This window comes from Somniosus microcephalus, chromosome 12 (genome assembly GCF_052327205.1).
Source record: "Somniosus microcephalus isolate GS21.2 chromosome 12, FLI_Smic_1.0, whole genome shotgun sequence".
Lineage (NCBI taxonomy): Eukaryota > Metazoa > Chordata > Chondrichthyes > Squaliformes > Somniosidae > Somniosus > Somniosus microcephalus.
The window spans coordinates 227,077,027-227,093,583 of record NC_140998.1 but is presented as its reverse complement, the minus strand read 5'-3'; the positions used below and the strand labels follow the sequence as shown (position 1 = coordinate 227,093,583).

The window sequence follows — 16,557 nt, the reverse complement described above, 5'->3', positions numbered from 1 at the left end:
GGGCATCAACTATTTACATTAATGACTTGAATGAAGGGACTGAGTGTAATGTAGCCAAATTTGCTGATGATACAAAGATAGGTGGGAAAGCAAATTGTGTGGAGGACGCAAAGAATCTCCAAAGGAATATAGATAGGCTAAGTGAGTGGGCAAAAATCTGGCAGATGGAGTTTAATGTGGGAAAATGCGAGGTTATCCACTTTGGTAGGAAAAATAAAAAAGCAAATTATTATTTAAATGGGGAGAGATTACAAAATGCTGAGGTACAGAGGGATCTGGGGGTCCTTGTACATGAATCACAAAAAGTTAGCATGCAGGTACAGCAAGTAATTAGGAAGGCAAATGGAATGTTGGCCTTTATTGCAAAAGGAATGGAGTATAAAAGTAGGGAAGTCCTGTTACAACTGTACAGGACGTTGGTGAGACCACACCTGGAGTATGCGTACAGTTTTGGTCTCCTTACTTAAGGAAGGATATACTTGCATTGGAGGCAGTTCAGAGAAGGTTCACGAAGTTGATTCTGGAGATGAAGGGGTTGTCTTATGAAGAAAGGTTGAGCAGGTTGGGCCTATATATTGGAGTTTAGAAGAATGAGAGGGGATCTTATTGAAACATATAAGATTCTGAATGAGCTTGACAGGGTAGATGCAGAGAGGATGTTTCCCCTCGTGGGGGAATCTAGAACTAAGAGGCATAATTTCAGAATAAGGGGAAACCCTGTTAAATCGGAAATGAAGAGGAATTTCTTCTCTCAGAGGGTCGTGAATCTTTGGAATTCTCTATCCCAGAGATCTGTGGAGGCCAGGTCATTGAATATATTTAAGGTGGCGAGAGACAGATTTTTGAACGATAAGGGAGTCGAGGGTTATGGGGAGCGGGCGGGGAAGTGGAGTTGAGGCCAAGATCAGATCAGCCATGATCTTATTGAATGGCGGAGTAGGCTAGAGGGGCTGAATGGCCTACTCCTGCTCCTATGTCTTATGTCCTTATGTTCTATGTTCTTACACAGCAAGGTCTCACAAATTGTAATGAGATCAATGGCCAATTAAACTATCTGCTCCAAGTCACACTTGGACATTTAATGCTGTTGCTTCAGAATCACGGGGTCAAAATCCTGGGATTCCCTATACTGTATAAACCATTGTGAGAGCGCCATCACCACAAGGACTGCAGCAGTTCAAGGAAAAGGCCTACCATCACTGTCTAGGGATGGGCAATGAACGCAGTCTTGCCAGTGCCACCCACATCCCATGTACAAATATAAAAAAGGTCTTCAGAATGACACGCACTGTTTGAATTTCTAAGTGAAAGACAGACATCCATGCTTAAGGTAGATTCATTTTTTTAATTGTTAACAGAAAGAAAATAAGCCAGACATATAGTGATCACCCTTAATGTAAACAGATGTCTTTTCCTGATCTCAACTATGAAACAGAAAGCATTCTATATAACGTCATAATGTTTTAGTAGAACTGTATAAATCACCAGAAGCTTAGTTATTTCCTTTACTCACTTCAGTGAAAAATCTTGTAACAGAACTTCTGTTCCCCTGAATTGCAAACCTAGGATGAGTACATCCTGTTAACATTAAATCCTTGGTATTGCAATCTTCCTAACTGCCTTTCTTCTAACATCTAAACTACTTAACAAATCAAAATGAGTATTAAAAAGACATTTCATAATGTGTCGCTGATCCATTGTATATGAAAAGTGCACATCCACACTTAGTAACATTTTTAAATCTTTGATTATCAGGACCAAAAGAAACCAAATACAAAGATCACGCCCACAGTAAGTAAAGCAAGCCTTGCCACCGCTGTGGATCTGAAAACTTGTAGCTACAAGTGCTCTTATAAATTCTGTAAATTTGAGTTCTCTGATCCCAGTCCAGAAAAGTGATAAATATTCCATTGTTCAATAGGGAATGAGCAATTTCCAGTCTCCTATCAACCAAGTCCCTCTAATCTACAAACTTTCAGTCTCTCTTGCCGTATAAAAATTAAAAAATCCTGAAGCAAAAGCAGTGCAAAGAAAAAGTACTATCAATATAAAGTACTTCTAGCTAGCTAATGTTAGAAATTCCAAACTTGGAGGAAATAATCACAATTTAAATCTTTTCTATACCATGTGATTATATCTAAGGTTATGGGTTTAAGTCCCACTCTGAGTGCAGCACATTATCTAGGCTGAGAATTCAGTGCAGTGCACATCACTACTTTCTCAAGGAAATTTGCGATGGGTAATAAATGCAGCCTTGCCACCATCGCCCTCATCCTGAATGTGACTCAAGATGTGGTTCTTGTACCCTTCAGTGCAGCGTCAACCTGAAAATAAATACATCCACTGTCAGTCATCATTTATAACATAATCTGGACATCAGGGGTGTTAACTATTGGTGTTGCAGGGAGCCTCGCCAACTGGCGGAGCAAATTGAAAATTTGTGCATGTGATACCTACAATTTTTCATCATTTGTGCTGACAGTGGACGAAGCTCCCTGCCAGTGTACAAATCTCACAATTTATAGATGAATTAGTAATGTTTCCTTATTGAATGAGCTAAACTGTGTATGTCTTCAGTGTGTATTCACTCTGTAAAATGGGTAAAAATCTAATCATAATTGCCTGTTTATATAAAAAATGTAGGAAACAGAAATATTTAAAAAATCTTACTGCTCTCCAAATAACCATTATTATCCACAAGTTAAAAAGATCGACAGTTAACATGAGTATAAGTTTTCCTATTATTTGTTTATATGTTTTACATAACACACTTATTCCTCACCGTAAAACATTGCCCATGCTTCATAAATTTCAAGAGGATGAGCAGATGATCTGCTCCTGTGACATTGAGAATTCCACTTTCTAACCTGCTTCAGGTGGCACCTCATTAATGCAGGAAACCTGAGGTCCCATGAAGGAGAAGCTACAAGATTTTGCCTCTCCCTCAATCGGCAAATTGCCTTCCAAATCTGGCTCCACATCGAGCAGGTGACACAATTGCTGTGCCAATAATGAAAATCGGTCCCATGATCTCTGGACAATATCTCTGTCCAACAGCCCAACTGAGATTCCATATAGTGGAGCTTTGCAAAATTACTCGCTAGTTTTAGCGTTCCCAGTGTCCCTATGAATTTCAGAATGTAGGAATTTTTTAAATTCATTCTTGGGATGTGAGCATCGCTGACAAAGCCGACATTTATTACCCACCTCTAGTCACTCTTGAGAAGGTGTACTATAGATGCAGAAAGTGGTTTATGTTTAACTACCAAGGGCTAGAAATTGCGTAGCGCCCTGTTTGGGGCAATAACTTTTGCGGGAGCGCAATAGTATCGCCGGGCGCTACAAAATTGAATCCGACACAAACCTCCGGTTTAGCGCTCCAGGAGGGAAGTGGAACACTAAATCAAGCGCTACCACGTTCCTTGGAGCGCTAAATGGAGCAAGAGGGGCAGTAGCGGCAGAGCGCTGCACAATGTCCTGTGCAGCACTGCCGTATTCACAGGCTCCTTCCCTCCCTTAAAGGGAAGGGCCAATGCTGAGGTCATTTCAAGGTAAGGCTGGGAATGGTCGGCGACGGCACCTGCGATCCGCGAAGAGCAGCCCCAAGGACTCAGAGTGCAGGGCTGATCAATCGTGGGATGAAAAAAATTAAAAAACAGCACACTGGGGTGATAACAACATTTTGGCCTACCTGACCACCACTGCCTTTAATTAGTGCTCCCCAAGCGGCCATCCACGGTGACAATGCCTCCTGCAGCTGCCATTATTGATGCACGGCAATGCTGCAGGGAGCGGAAACGAATTTAAGATCCGGGGCGATAACGGGGCGCTGCGCAGCGGATGATGCCAATGCTAACCCGCCATGCAAGTTCGTGGGCATCGGTAATTTCGCCGCGCCCGGTCGGTAAGCCATTAGCGCCCCGTTATCTGGAGGCGCTAATGGGAGGCGCAAAGGAGGCCAATTTCTAGCCCCATGTAACAATAACTCAATATATTTTTTTCACTTTGTCAAATATGACCCCAGGGGTGTATGCATATTGTGAGTCCCAACCAGCAGGAAAGCTTAACATTTAACATCTATATTGTCAGAAATCTCCATACTAGAAGGATATGTTGATAGGGTTCGATGTAGTAGGGTGGGAGGAGGCTCATGTGGAGCATAAAAACCTGCATGGACCAGTTGGGCCGAATGGCCTGTTCCTGTGCTGTACATTATATGTAATTCTGTGAAATCTTGCTCACAGTGACAGCAAAAAATCCTCCAAACTTAAACAAAAATTCCACTGCCTTAGCACTATTTTTGAGACTGTACATTGGGTTATGATGTTTCAGCAATCAACCATTGCATTCAAAAACCTGCCTACTACTATAATAAAAGTGATTCCTTGCCACACAGTCACAGAGAACTGTTCACAGAATCACAATTACTATCGCTACTCTTCTGTGTTATTAAAAAGAAAACAATGGTACGTCTACATTGTGTGTTAAAAAGTTATATTCTCTTTGAAAAATGTAACATCACTGACAAAAAGTCTGAAAAATGTTGTTAACCTAAACTTAAAAAGCACTCATCAAAATATGATTTATTTTATATAAAAATGGTAAACTTCCTTATCTGCTGGAAGGCCTGTGAGATCAGGCTTCCACTCTGCACTGGCAATCTGTGATATCACCATGAGTAGCAACCCAGAGCAGCTCAAGGGGAAGCAACAGGAGGCCACAACTTCAGACCAACCTGCCAGCTGATTCATAGGAACATAGGAACAGGAGTAGGCCATTTAGCCCCTTGAGCCTGTTCTACCATTCAATGAGATCATTGCTGATCTGTGATCTAACTCCACCTACCCACCTTTGCCCCATATCCCTTAATACCTTTGGTTAACAGAAATCCATCGCGCTCAGATTTAAAATTAACAATTGATCTACCATCAACTGCCATTTGTGGTAGAGAGTTCCAAACTTCTACCACCATTTGTGTGTAGAAGTGTTTCCTAATTACACTCCTGAAATGTCCAGCTCTAATTTTAGACTATGCCCCCTAGTCCTAGACTCCTCACCGGCGGAAATAGCTATCTCTATCTCTATCTACCCTGTCTGTTCTCCTTAATATCGTGAAAACTTTGATCAAATCATCCCTTAACGTTCTAAATTCCAGTGGCATAGGAGAGTGAGGGATCTGGGACATCCGGCAAGGGTGTTCCCATTGTCCGTGGCCACTCAGTGGCGGAGCAGATGGCACAAGTGAGGTAGACCTGGAATCCAGGTTCTGAATTGTGGCCTGGCAGGCAGTTACTTCCACTTTCTGGGGAGGGGGCAAAAGTCTTCTGCTGCAGTATGCAGCCTTTGGGGCAGGTGGGTTCCTGTTGGCAATATTTAAATCAATAGATCTCTCCTTGGCAGGGTCAGCGGGACAGGTTCTGGGTGGGAACATCCTATCACTTACACCAGGCTGCATATCCTGTTGTGGATTTTGGGGATGTTTCGTTATAGGGCCTGACGTAATAAAACTCACTACGCACTTGGTTTGAGCATAAAGCAAGGCTTTAATCAACTTGTTTCAGAACATGGAGGTCGAGTTGTACTTCACTAGTTCCTTGTCTTACAAAATGTCCATGGAAAGCTTGGCCGACGCCCGAGTATTTATACTCCTTGGACGGTGCCACCAGTTGGCCGTCCAGCGTTATTTCACAAGTAGTTTCTTGATGAATGATGAGATTTATAACAGGGCCATCAGAGCCCTTCCTGATCCTATCTTTGCCTGAAATCCACATATGCACATCCAACAGGGGATGTTGATTAGTGATCGATTTTTCTCTTCCCTCACCTGTAAATAACAAGGACAATTGTGGTACCTCACTCACACCTTGGCTGAGATTTGCCTTCAGCACAAACTAAGACTCAAACCTGGAACCTAATGATTTGCATTGCACAGTGCTTCAGTACTCAGTGAACTTATACACTGCGACATAGGGTGGGCCCATTCTAAGGGCTCGGTTTTGTCATGGGGCGGGCTGGGGTCATGTCATCCGCTTTTCGTGTTATCCACCCGATTCCAAATCGATGTGGGAGAATGATGCGATTTTCATCTAATTGGGCAACTGAGTTCCAGCATAAGAACCCATGGCCCAATTAGTTTTTTCAGTCTGAAACTCGCCTCCGATAACGTCATCATTGCTGCTGCATTTAAGGTCTGCAAGAAGCCTTGCTTCTTCTGCAGACTGCCAACCTTTTGGCCTTTGCTGTGAGAGGGACCTGGAGGCAAAATGAGCAGCGGGAGACCTAAGTCTGCTCCCAGATTTGATGACGTTTCCCTGCAAGCTTTGGTGGAGGGAGCAAGAGCTAATAAGGAGGTGCTCTTCCCTTCTTCAGGGAGGAAGAAGCCTCCCCAGCAGACGAAGGCTGTGTGGATCCAGGTGGCCCAGGAGGTCAACTCGTTGTCACTGATCCGCAGAACCTGGCTTCAGTGCAGGAAGAGGTTTCATGACCTTCAGCGCACTGGAAAAGTAAGTATGACTTTCCCATCACCCTCAATCTGATCCCCACTGCCTCTCCTCACTAGCACTCAGCTTTAGCAACCTCTTCCTCCACATCCCCGAGACCGGAGAAGCAGCGGACCTGCGCGGGAGCAGCCTGAGGCGGCGGAGTATAAGAGGGAGCAACCAGAGGCACCGAGGCCCACAGCCCCGAGACCGGAGAAGCAGCGGACCTGCGCGGGAGCAGCCCGAGGCGGCGGAGTATAAGAGGGAGCAACCAGAGGCACCGAGGCCCACAGCCCCGAGACCGGAGAAGCAGCGGACCTGCGCGGGAGCAGCCCGAGGCGGCGGAGTATAAGAGGGAGCAACCAGAGGCACCGAGGCCCACAGCCCCGAGACGGGAGAAGCAGCGGACCTGCGCGGGAGCAGCCCGAGGCGGCGGAGTATAAGAGGGAGCAACCAGAGGCACCGAGGCCCACAGCCCCAAGACCGGAGAAGCAGCGGACCTGCGCGGGAGCAGCCCGAAGCGGTGGAGTATAAGAGGGAGCAACCAGAGGCACCGAGGCCCACAGCCCCGAGACCGGAGAAGCAACGGACCTGCGCGGGAGCAGCCCGAGGCGGCGGAGTATAAGAGGGAGCAACCAGAGGCACCGAGGCCCACAGCCCCGAGACCGGAGAAGCAGCGGACCTGCGCGGGAGCAGCCCGAGGCGGCGGAGTATAAGAGGGAGCAACCAGAGGCACCGAGGCCCACAGCCCCGAGACCGGAGAAGCAGCGGACCTGCGCGGGAGCAGCCCGAGGCGGCGGAGTATAAGAGGGAGCAACCAGAGGCATACCAATCCAGGTTCCGGGAGAGAGGTAAAAAGTAATCCAAGTGTGACGTCAGCAGGAAGCAGGTAAGTGATTGGTTGGTGAGTATTTCTCTCTTTTCAATACAAGCTTGAATTCTGTGGTGTTAAATTTCTAGGGTCTCTGTGTTGTAGTGGGGACAGTTGGTAAATAAAGCGCCCCAGAGTATACCTGTAACTGGGGTGTTGAATAAATTTTAAAATTAATTAAAGGAGTAAGTCATGGCAGGAGAGCTCAGACCCGTGTTCTGCTCCTCTTGCTCCATGTGGGAAGTCAGGGACGCTGCCAGTGTCCCTGACGACCATGTGTGCGGGAAATGCATCCAGCTGCAGCTACTTGTAGACCGCATTGCGGCGCTCGAGCTGCGGGTGGATGAGTTTTGGAGCATGCGCGATGCTGAGAGGGTCATGGATAGCACATTTAGCGAGTTGTTCACACCGCAGAGTAGGGCTGCACAGGCAGAAAGAAATTGGGTGACCATCAGGCGGAGCAACAGAGGCAGGCAGGAAGTGCAGGGAACCCCTGCGGACATCCCCCTTTCAAACAGGTATACCAAGTTGGATACTGTTGAGGGGGATGACTCACCAGGGGAAGGCAGCAGCAGCCAGCTTCCTGGCACCAGGGATGCTTCTGCTGCTCAGAAAGGGAGGAAAAAGAGTGGGAGAGCAATAGTGGTAGGGGATTCTATCGTAAGGGGAACAGATAGGCGTTTCTGTGGCCGCAAACGTGACTCCAGGATGGTTTGTTGCCTCCCTGGGGCCAGGGTCATGGATGTCACTGAGCGGCTACAGGGCATTCTTAAGGGGGAGGGTGAGCAGGCAGAGGTCGTGGTCCACATTGGGACCAACGACATAAGTAGGAAGGGGGATGAGGTCCTGCATCAAGAATTTAGGGAGCTAGGTAACAGATTAAAGAGCAGGACCTCAAAGGTTGTAATCTCTGGATTACTCCCAGTGCCACGTGCTAGTGAGTATCGGAATAGGAGGATAGAGCAGATGAATGCGTGGCTAAAGAGTTGGTGTAGGGGGGAGGGTTTTACTTTCCTGGATCACTGGGCCTGCTTCTGGGAAAGGTGGGACTTGTACAAGTCGGACGGGTTGCACCTGAACCAGAGCGGGACAAATATCCTTGCGGGGAGGTTTGCTAGCACTGTTGGGGGGGGTTTAAACTAACTTGGCAGGGGGATGGGATACAGAGGGGAGCTGAAATAGGGGGTGATGTGCTGCCAATTATAGAGAAAAAAACAAGTCAGCTTGGTAGACAGGGCAAATATATAAGGGCAAGGTTGGATGGCACCTATTTTAATGCAAGGAGTCTTGCAAATAAGGTGGATGAACTGAAGGTGTTGATAAACACATGGGAGTATGATATTGTTGCTATCACGGAGACATGGTTGAGGGAGGGGCAAGACTGGCAGCTCAATATTCCAGGGTACAGAATCTTCAGGCGAGACAGAGGGGGAGGTATAAGAGGAGGGGGTGTCGCAATATTAATTAAGGAGTCAATTACTGCAGTAAGGAGGGATGATATATTAGCAGGTTCCTCTAATGAGGCCATATGGGTGGAGCTTAAAAACAAAAAGGGGGCAAGCACTTTGCTGGGAGTGTACTATAGGCCTCCAAACAGTCAGGGGGAGATAGAGGAACAGATATGTAGGCAAATCTCAGAGAAATGTGCAAATAATAGGGTAATAATAATGGGGGATTTCAACTTCCCCAATATTAACTGGGATAGTCAGAGTGTGAAAGGCTCAGAGGGTGTAGAATTCTTAAAGTGCATCCAGGAGAGCTTTTTGAGCCAGCATGTAGAAAGTCCTACAAGAGAGGGGGCGGTACTGGACCTAATTCTAGGGAATGTGGCCGGCCAAGTGGAAAAAGTGCTAGTAGGTGAGCACTTTGGTGACAGTGACCATAATATGGTGAGATTTAAGGTGGTCATGGAAAAGGACAGGGATGGGCCGGAAATAAAGGTTCTAAATTGGGGGAAGGCCGATTTTAATAGGATAAGGCAGGATCTGGCCAAAATGGACTGGGATCAGCTACTTGTAGGAAATTCCGCATCGGAGCAATGGGAGGCTTTCAGAAGGGAGATTGAGATCATACAATGGCAACATGTTCCCGTAAAGGTCAAGGGTGGTTCCAAAAACCACAGGGAACCTTGGATGTCAGGGGATATACGAGAATGGATTAGGAAAAAAAGGAGGGCTTTTGGCAGATACAAAAGGCTAAAGACGGAGGAAGCCCTAGAGGAGTATAAAAAGTGCAGGGGGATACTTAAACAAGAAATTAGGAGATCAAGGAGGGACCATGAAATAACACTGGCGAGCAAAATAAAGGAAAATCCTAAGATGTTTTATAAGTATATTAAGGGTAAGAGGATAACTAGGGAAAAAATAGGGCCCATTAGGGACAAAAGTGGCAATCTGTGTGTGGAGCCGGAAGATGTAGGAGGGGTTCTAAATGAATTTTTTGCATCTGTTTTCACTATGGAGAAGGACGATGTAGACATAGAAATAGGGCGGGGGGACTGTGATATGCTCGAACATATTAACATCGAGAGGGAGGAGGTATTGGCGGTTTTAGCTGACCTAAAAATGGATAAATCCCCAGGCCCGGACGAAATGTATCCCAGGCTGCTGTGTGAGGCAAAGGAAGAGATTGCGGGGGCTCTAACACATATATTCAGGACCTCTCTGGCCACAGGGGATGTGCCAGAGGACTGGAGAACCGCTAATGTAGTACCATTATTCAAGAAGGGAAGTAGGGAAAAACCGGGGAACTACAGGCCAGTGAGCCTAACATCAGTGGTAGGAAAATTTTTGGAAAAAATTCTGAGGGACAAAATTTGTCTCCACTTGGAGAGGCAAGGATTAATCAGGGATAGTCAACATGGCTTTGTCAAGGGAAGATCATGTCTGACTAATTTGATTGAATTTTTTGAGGGGGTGACTAGGTGTGTGGATGAGGGTAACGCAGTGGATGTGGTATACATGGATTTCAGTAAGGCCTTCGATAAAGTCCTGCACAGGAGACTGGTCAAGAAGGTAAGAGCCCATGGAATCCAGGGTGCCTTGGCACATTGGATACAAAACTGGCTTAGTGGCAGAAGGCAGAGGGTGATGGTCGAAGGTTGTTTTTGTGACTGGAAGCCTGTGGCCAGTGGGGTACCACAGGGATCGGTGCTGGGTCCCTTGCTGTTTGTGGTCTACATTAATGACTTGGATATGAATGTAAAAGGTATGATCAGTAAGTTCGTGGATGATACAAAAATTGGTAGGGTGGTAAATAGTGAGGAGGGTAGCCTCAGTCTGCAGGATGATATAGATGGGTTGGTCAGATGGGCGGAACAGTGGCAAATGGAATTTAACCCGGAAAAGTGCGAGGTGATGCACTTTGGGGGGACTGACAAGGCAAGGGAATACACAATGAATGGTAAGACCCTAGGCAAGACGGAGGGTCAGAGGGATCTGGGTGTGCAAGTACACAGATCCCTGAAGGCGGCGGAACAGGTGGATAAGGTGGTAAAAAAGGCATATGGGATACTTGCCTTCATTAGCCGAGGCATAGAATATAAGAGCAAGGAGGTTATGATGGAGCTGTATAAAACACTGGTTAGGCCACAGCTGGAATACTGTGTGCAGTTCTGGTCGCCACACTACAGGAAGGATGTGAACGCTTTGGAGAGGGTGCAGAGGAGGTTCACCAGGATGTTACCAGGGCTGGAGCGCTTCAGCTATGAAGAGAGACTGGGCAGATTGGGTTTGTTTTCCTTGGAGCAGAGGAGGCTGAGGGGGGACATGATTGAGGTGTTCAAAATTATGAGGGGCATAGATAGGATGGATACTGAGGAGCTTTTTCCCTTAGTAGAAGGGTCAATAACTAGGGGGCATAGATTCAAGGTAAAGGGCGGGAGGTTTAGAGGGGATTTGAGAAAGAACTTTTTCACCCAGAGGGTGGTTGGAGTCTGGAACTCACTGCCTGAAAGGGTTGTGGAGGCAGGAACCCTCACAACATTTAAGAAGCATTTGGATGAGCACTTGAAATGCCATAGCATACAAGGCTATGGACCAAATGCTGGAATATGGGATTAGATTAGACAGGGCTTGATGGCCGGCGCGGACACGATGGGCCGAAGGGCCTCTATCCGTGCTGTATAACTCTATGACTCTATCCCATTTGACACTGACATCCCTGCACCCTTACCCATTCCCTCTCTCTCTATGGTCACAATCACCTAACTCTTCGACTCTGCAGCCCTCACACTCCCTATCACTGTGATGCTATGAAAACAACTTACAAAACACAGGGAGGGCCCTTGGTCTTGCCACCTCACTCCAACTTTGTCTCCTTCTAAGCATCTATGCTTTGGATTCTCTACACTCACTCCTTCATTCTCACTCAAACTCCACTTGTCTCCCTCATTGCAGGAAAAGAGAGCTCACAATAAGAGGGAAAGAGCGAGGACAGGAGGAGGGCCACCCTCAGTAGCCCACCTCACCCCTTGGGAGGAGACGGTCCTGGAGATCGTGGGACTCGAGGATGATGCACAAGTGGGGGGCGGACAGACGGGTGCATCAGAGAAAGCTGGTGACAGAATAGTTTTTCATCTCTCTCATTGACATTGCATGAGTCGCTGATAATGATTCTGAAGCTCTAACAGATGGACTTATGATCATCTGCAATATGCAATGTGCATGTAACCTTAGCCTCACATCTCTGACTCTTTCCTTTACTCCCCCACAGGACCATCGCAAGCATCCGTCCCCACTATCCAGGAGGAACAGCCTGAGCCTCCAGACTTCTCAGAGGAAGCTGCAACCTCTGAGGGCGCAGCGTCAGCAGAATTCAGCCAACCCAGCACCAGCGCAGACACTCACACCTTAATGGGACCATCGCGAGATAGACTAGTGATGTCACCTGATGTATCACAGCTCACAAGTGAGCATCAGCAGATTGTGGAGACAGGAACAGCAGTGGAGAGTCCTAGTCGGAGGGCACAGGACTCTCCCAGCTCGGCTCAGGTGCATGTCGACCCTCTGCCTCTGGGTCCATCCAGGAGAACAGCGGTGCTGGAACTCCAGGAACAGGAGCAGGAGTCTCTGGCAGGTTTTGTCTCCAGGGTCGCTGTGAGTGTGGAGCGAATGGAGGAGTCCATCGCGAACATGAGCAGAGCCTTTGTGGAGTCATTGGCGAATGCACACAGCACTACGGAAAGGATGGCAACCTCCGTGGAAAGGATGGCTACAGTAGACGAGAGGATGGCTACAGCCATGGAGGAGCTAAGTCGCTAGAGTGTAGAAAACATGGTGAGTTTCAGAATAGACTGACATCTCTGGAGGAGCGATGGTCAGCTATTGAACAGAGAAACCAGACCTTCATGGAAGTCCTTCTGAGTAGGACTGCCAGTGCAGATACAGGTCCTCATGGCCCGCTGATGTGCAGCAAGGTGCTCTGAAGCCACTTGCAAGTGCTGAGGTGGACCTGACCCATGAGAGGGATGTTGGTGGCAGAGAACAAGGAAGTGGGGGCTCCTCTCCAAGCGCTCACACTTCCATGCCACTGCCAAGTCCTCGGTCAGAGCCCCACCAGAGTCCCCACCCAACTGAGATCGGCGTCTCAACCCTTGCACAGCCGCAGGAGCAGCAGACTGTTGCCGAGCCCTCAAAAGTTCGCAACCCCAGAGGACGCCTGCCAAAGGTGTCAAAACACGAGCAGCAAGAAAGTGAGCAAGGGGCCTCCACATCTGCTGATGCCAAGCAGGAACCACCACGTAGGAGCATGCGTAAGAGAAAGATACTGCACAAATAGTCACAAGGGTAGCCACTTGGGTGAAATGTGATATTTAAAAATTCTGACGGCAACTGTTGCAGTTGTGGCGTGTGTCATTTCGCTAATGGGACTTCCACATTGAGGGCTTAGGATTACTTGTAATTGTCAGTATGGTGGTCAGAGTGCTAGGAATCTGCTGGTTCTTGGCCATTGTCGATGCTCTGGTAAGAAGCTGCGAGGCAAAAGTGCTTGATTGGCTAGGCTAAGCAAATCTGGCCAAGATGAGTGTGTTCCTTGCATCCCAGGCAGCAATATTCTCGCATACTGCTGCCGCTGGTTGATGGGCCTCTGCACGATGTTTGTTTTCGGTCTCCTCCTCCTGCTCCTTCTCATCTGAGGAGGATATGTGAGGGGCCACTTGGTCCTCAGGAATCTGCAAGCCACGATGCTGTGCCATGTCGTGAAGTGCGCAGCAAACCACGACGATTCTGGAGACCCTGGCTGCTGAGTACTGCAGGGCTCCACCTGATCTATCCAGGCATCTGAAGCGCATCTTCAGCAAGCCTATGGTTTGCTCGATTATGGACCTGGTGGAAATGTAACTGTAGTTGTAGCTCTCCTCAGCTTCATTGGATGGGCTCCTCAACGGCGTCATTAGCCACGTCTTCAGGGGATAGCCCTTGTCTCCAAGTAGCCATCCGTTAAGTTGGTCTGGCGGACTGAAGAGCGGAGGCACACTAGACTGGCGCAGTATGAAGGAGTCATGGCAACTGCCAGGGTACTTGGCACAAACATGCAAAATTTCCTTCTTGTGGTCACACACCAGCTGTACGTTGAGGAAGTGGAAGTCCTTGCGGTTGACAAAAATACCTGGAATGGGATGGGGTGCCTTAAGGGCCACATGTGTGCAGTCAACGACGACCTGCACCCTTGGAAAACCTGCCAGATTAGCTAATCCAACCGCACGCGCCGTGACACTAGCTGATCCTTGGAGAAATGGATGTGATTGTGCGCGATGGCAAAAAGGGCATCGGTTACCTGCGTGATGCAAGTGTGTGCGGCCGCCTGGGAGATGCCGCTGATGTCTGCTGCTGATCCCTGGAATGAGCCTGAGGCAAAAAAGTTCAGTGCGGTGGTGACTTTGACGGCCACTGGTAAGGGGTGTCCACCTGCTCCTCTGGGCTCCAGGTCTTGTTGCAGCATTGTGCAGATGTCACCCACTACCTCTCGCGAAAGTCAGAGCTGCCTTTGGCACTGCTGCTCTGTCATGTTGAGGTAGCTGATCCTCTGTCTGTAGACCCTGTTTGGGGAGTATCTCCTGCGCCGACGGGCTTCCATGCGCTGGTGCCTTCTGGCCTGTGCAGTTTCAGGTGGGTGAGCAGCAGCTTGGCGCTCCTGTTGTTGCTCCTGCTGTTGGTGCTGCTGTTGTTCAGGCTCCTGCTGCTGCCGCGGCTGGTCTTCGTCCGAATCTGATGTCCAGCAGGAAAGGAAATAAATGGTTCCCATGCTTCTGGTAGATGTCTCAGTTGAGGAAGCGCTCAGTCAAGGTGGCGAGAGGGGTTTCCCAGGAGGTCACACTGGAGATGGGTGTCAGGCTCCAAACTTCCACAGCTATAGTTATGCCTGCTAAAAGTTCCCCCAGACCTGAGACAACAAAGTCCTGCCACCTGCAAATGATGGCTGATCAAACCTCCTATTTAATGGTGGAGCTGCAGCTGATAGTCAGCAATCCAATTGTGCTACCGCCAGGTTTCACCGTCGTGTTTCAGAGGAGGCATGCATCACGTGGGAAAAGGGTTAAAATCAGAAAGGCCTCTCAAAATGGGATTATAGAGGCAATTCAGTGGTTGTTAAGGGCCTTAAGGGCCTATCCCGCCTCTTGGAGGTGGGACGGAGACGGGATCAGAAACCATGCATTTGGGAAAATTGCTTGGAGGCGGGATGGAGGCGGGGTCGGGCCCGCCCGCCACTTTTTGCCCGCCACTTTTTGCAATTTTAACACCCCACACGCCTCCATTCCCGCCTCCTCGGGCCTGGCAAAATTGAGCCCTAAGTATCTTAATATTTCATATTTTGTTTTCTATTTTATTTTGGGCTCATCCAGGTATGAGATGTTAGTATTGTGGAATGGAATACTTTCCCCATTGTCAACATCATGCAGTAAAGGGCAACTGTAACACAGGCGAGCTACAGAATAAAACTCCTCCTACTTTGCTCCAACATTGAGGCTATTTCCAACCTCAACGGATGCACCAGTATAAATTTTTCTACTTCCTACTCCAGCTATCATTCGAACCAAAAATTCTTGGCCCTTTTGGCACATTCCCACCGTCACTCCACAAATTCCACCATAACTTCTGGCATTTTATGCTATCAGTCAAATTATGGAAGAATCAACTAATATCAACAGCTGGCATTTGTATAGCTCCTTTAACATTGAAAATTGCATCTTCGCAATTTACAGAGGCACAATTGGACAAAAATCAACACTGAGCCAAAGAAGGAGGGATGATTAAAAGCTTGGTCAAAGTGGTAGGTTATAAGGAAGGTCTTAAAGGAGGAGCGAAAGTAGAGGGAAAGTGGAGGTGTTTAGAGAGGGAATTCCAGAATGTAGGGCCTAGGCGGCTGAAAACATGACCACTGGAATTTGTCGCTCCCTGAGCTACAGTGAAAGTTTGTATTCTAACAGCCTATTCATACAGACCCTCTTCTTTGAAGATTTTCCTGTTCTGTTGAACTTTTACAAATAATTTATCTACAGTCAGCTTTCAGGTGATTTTCAAAACACTCATTTGGCTGTTTTCCTATCACCATACATGTTCTGATTAAAACAGAAAATAAAAACCCTCCCCAAACACCCAAGCAAATCTCTCGGTCACATTAAGAACTCCCTTCCACACACAGCTTACCTTTAATGTGCAATGTGAATGGGTGGAAGTAATGCTGGGTGAGTTTTCTGCCCAAAGATTTGGAAATGCTTCAATAATACCACAGGCCCTCATTAGCAAGTAGGATGCAAACTTAATTAAACTCTCGCTCAGAAATCTTAATTAAGCATGCATTCACTAGTAAATGAGGAAAGATGTCTAGTTAAAGGATTAAGCCCAGTCAGAAAATGAAAATGAATGGGATCAGATAAAATCGCTGGATGTTGCTTTTCCCAGTTACTACGCGCCCAGCTGATGATAGTAAGAGTTTTCCTATCAGGTGGAAATTTCAGCTCAAAATACAAAATTCTAGCATACCATTTTGATCATATTGCTGAAGTCAGACTTTAATTCTTTATTTTCCTCAATTTCAGTTACTTTCAATTCATTTTTCAGAGATGTGGTCACCAGCTGCCATATTTTTGGCTTTGGATCCTTGCCCCGAGTTTTAATCTTTCCTTTGAAGGACTTCCATCTAAAATGAAAGAGAATTTGATAGTTAGCATATTTTACTTAACGAAAGGAGTGCATTACAGAACAC

The 16,557-nt window shown here is 47.4% G+C and overlaps 1 protein-coding gene across 1 annotated transcript in view; it reads right to left on the bottom strand.

Moving 5' to 3' along the window:
* Nucleotides 1–1,325: 1,325 nt before the first annotated feature.
* The window catches only part of LOC147110223 (uncharacterized), a 149,242-nt gene continuing 134,010 nt past the window's right edge, over nt 1,326–16,557 (bottom strand). Inside the window, exons 10-11 of the mRNA XM_086002499.1 lie at nt 16,335–16,491; nt 1,326–2,324 (exon numbers count right to left, since the gene is read on the bottom strand). Coding sequence (XP_085858625.1) covers nt 2,286–2,324; nt 16,335–16,491 — 196 coding nt within the window. The 3' untranslated portion in view covers nt 1,326–2,285. The remainder of the gene's footprint in view (nt 2,325–16,334; nt 16,492–16,557) is intronic.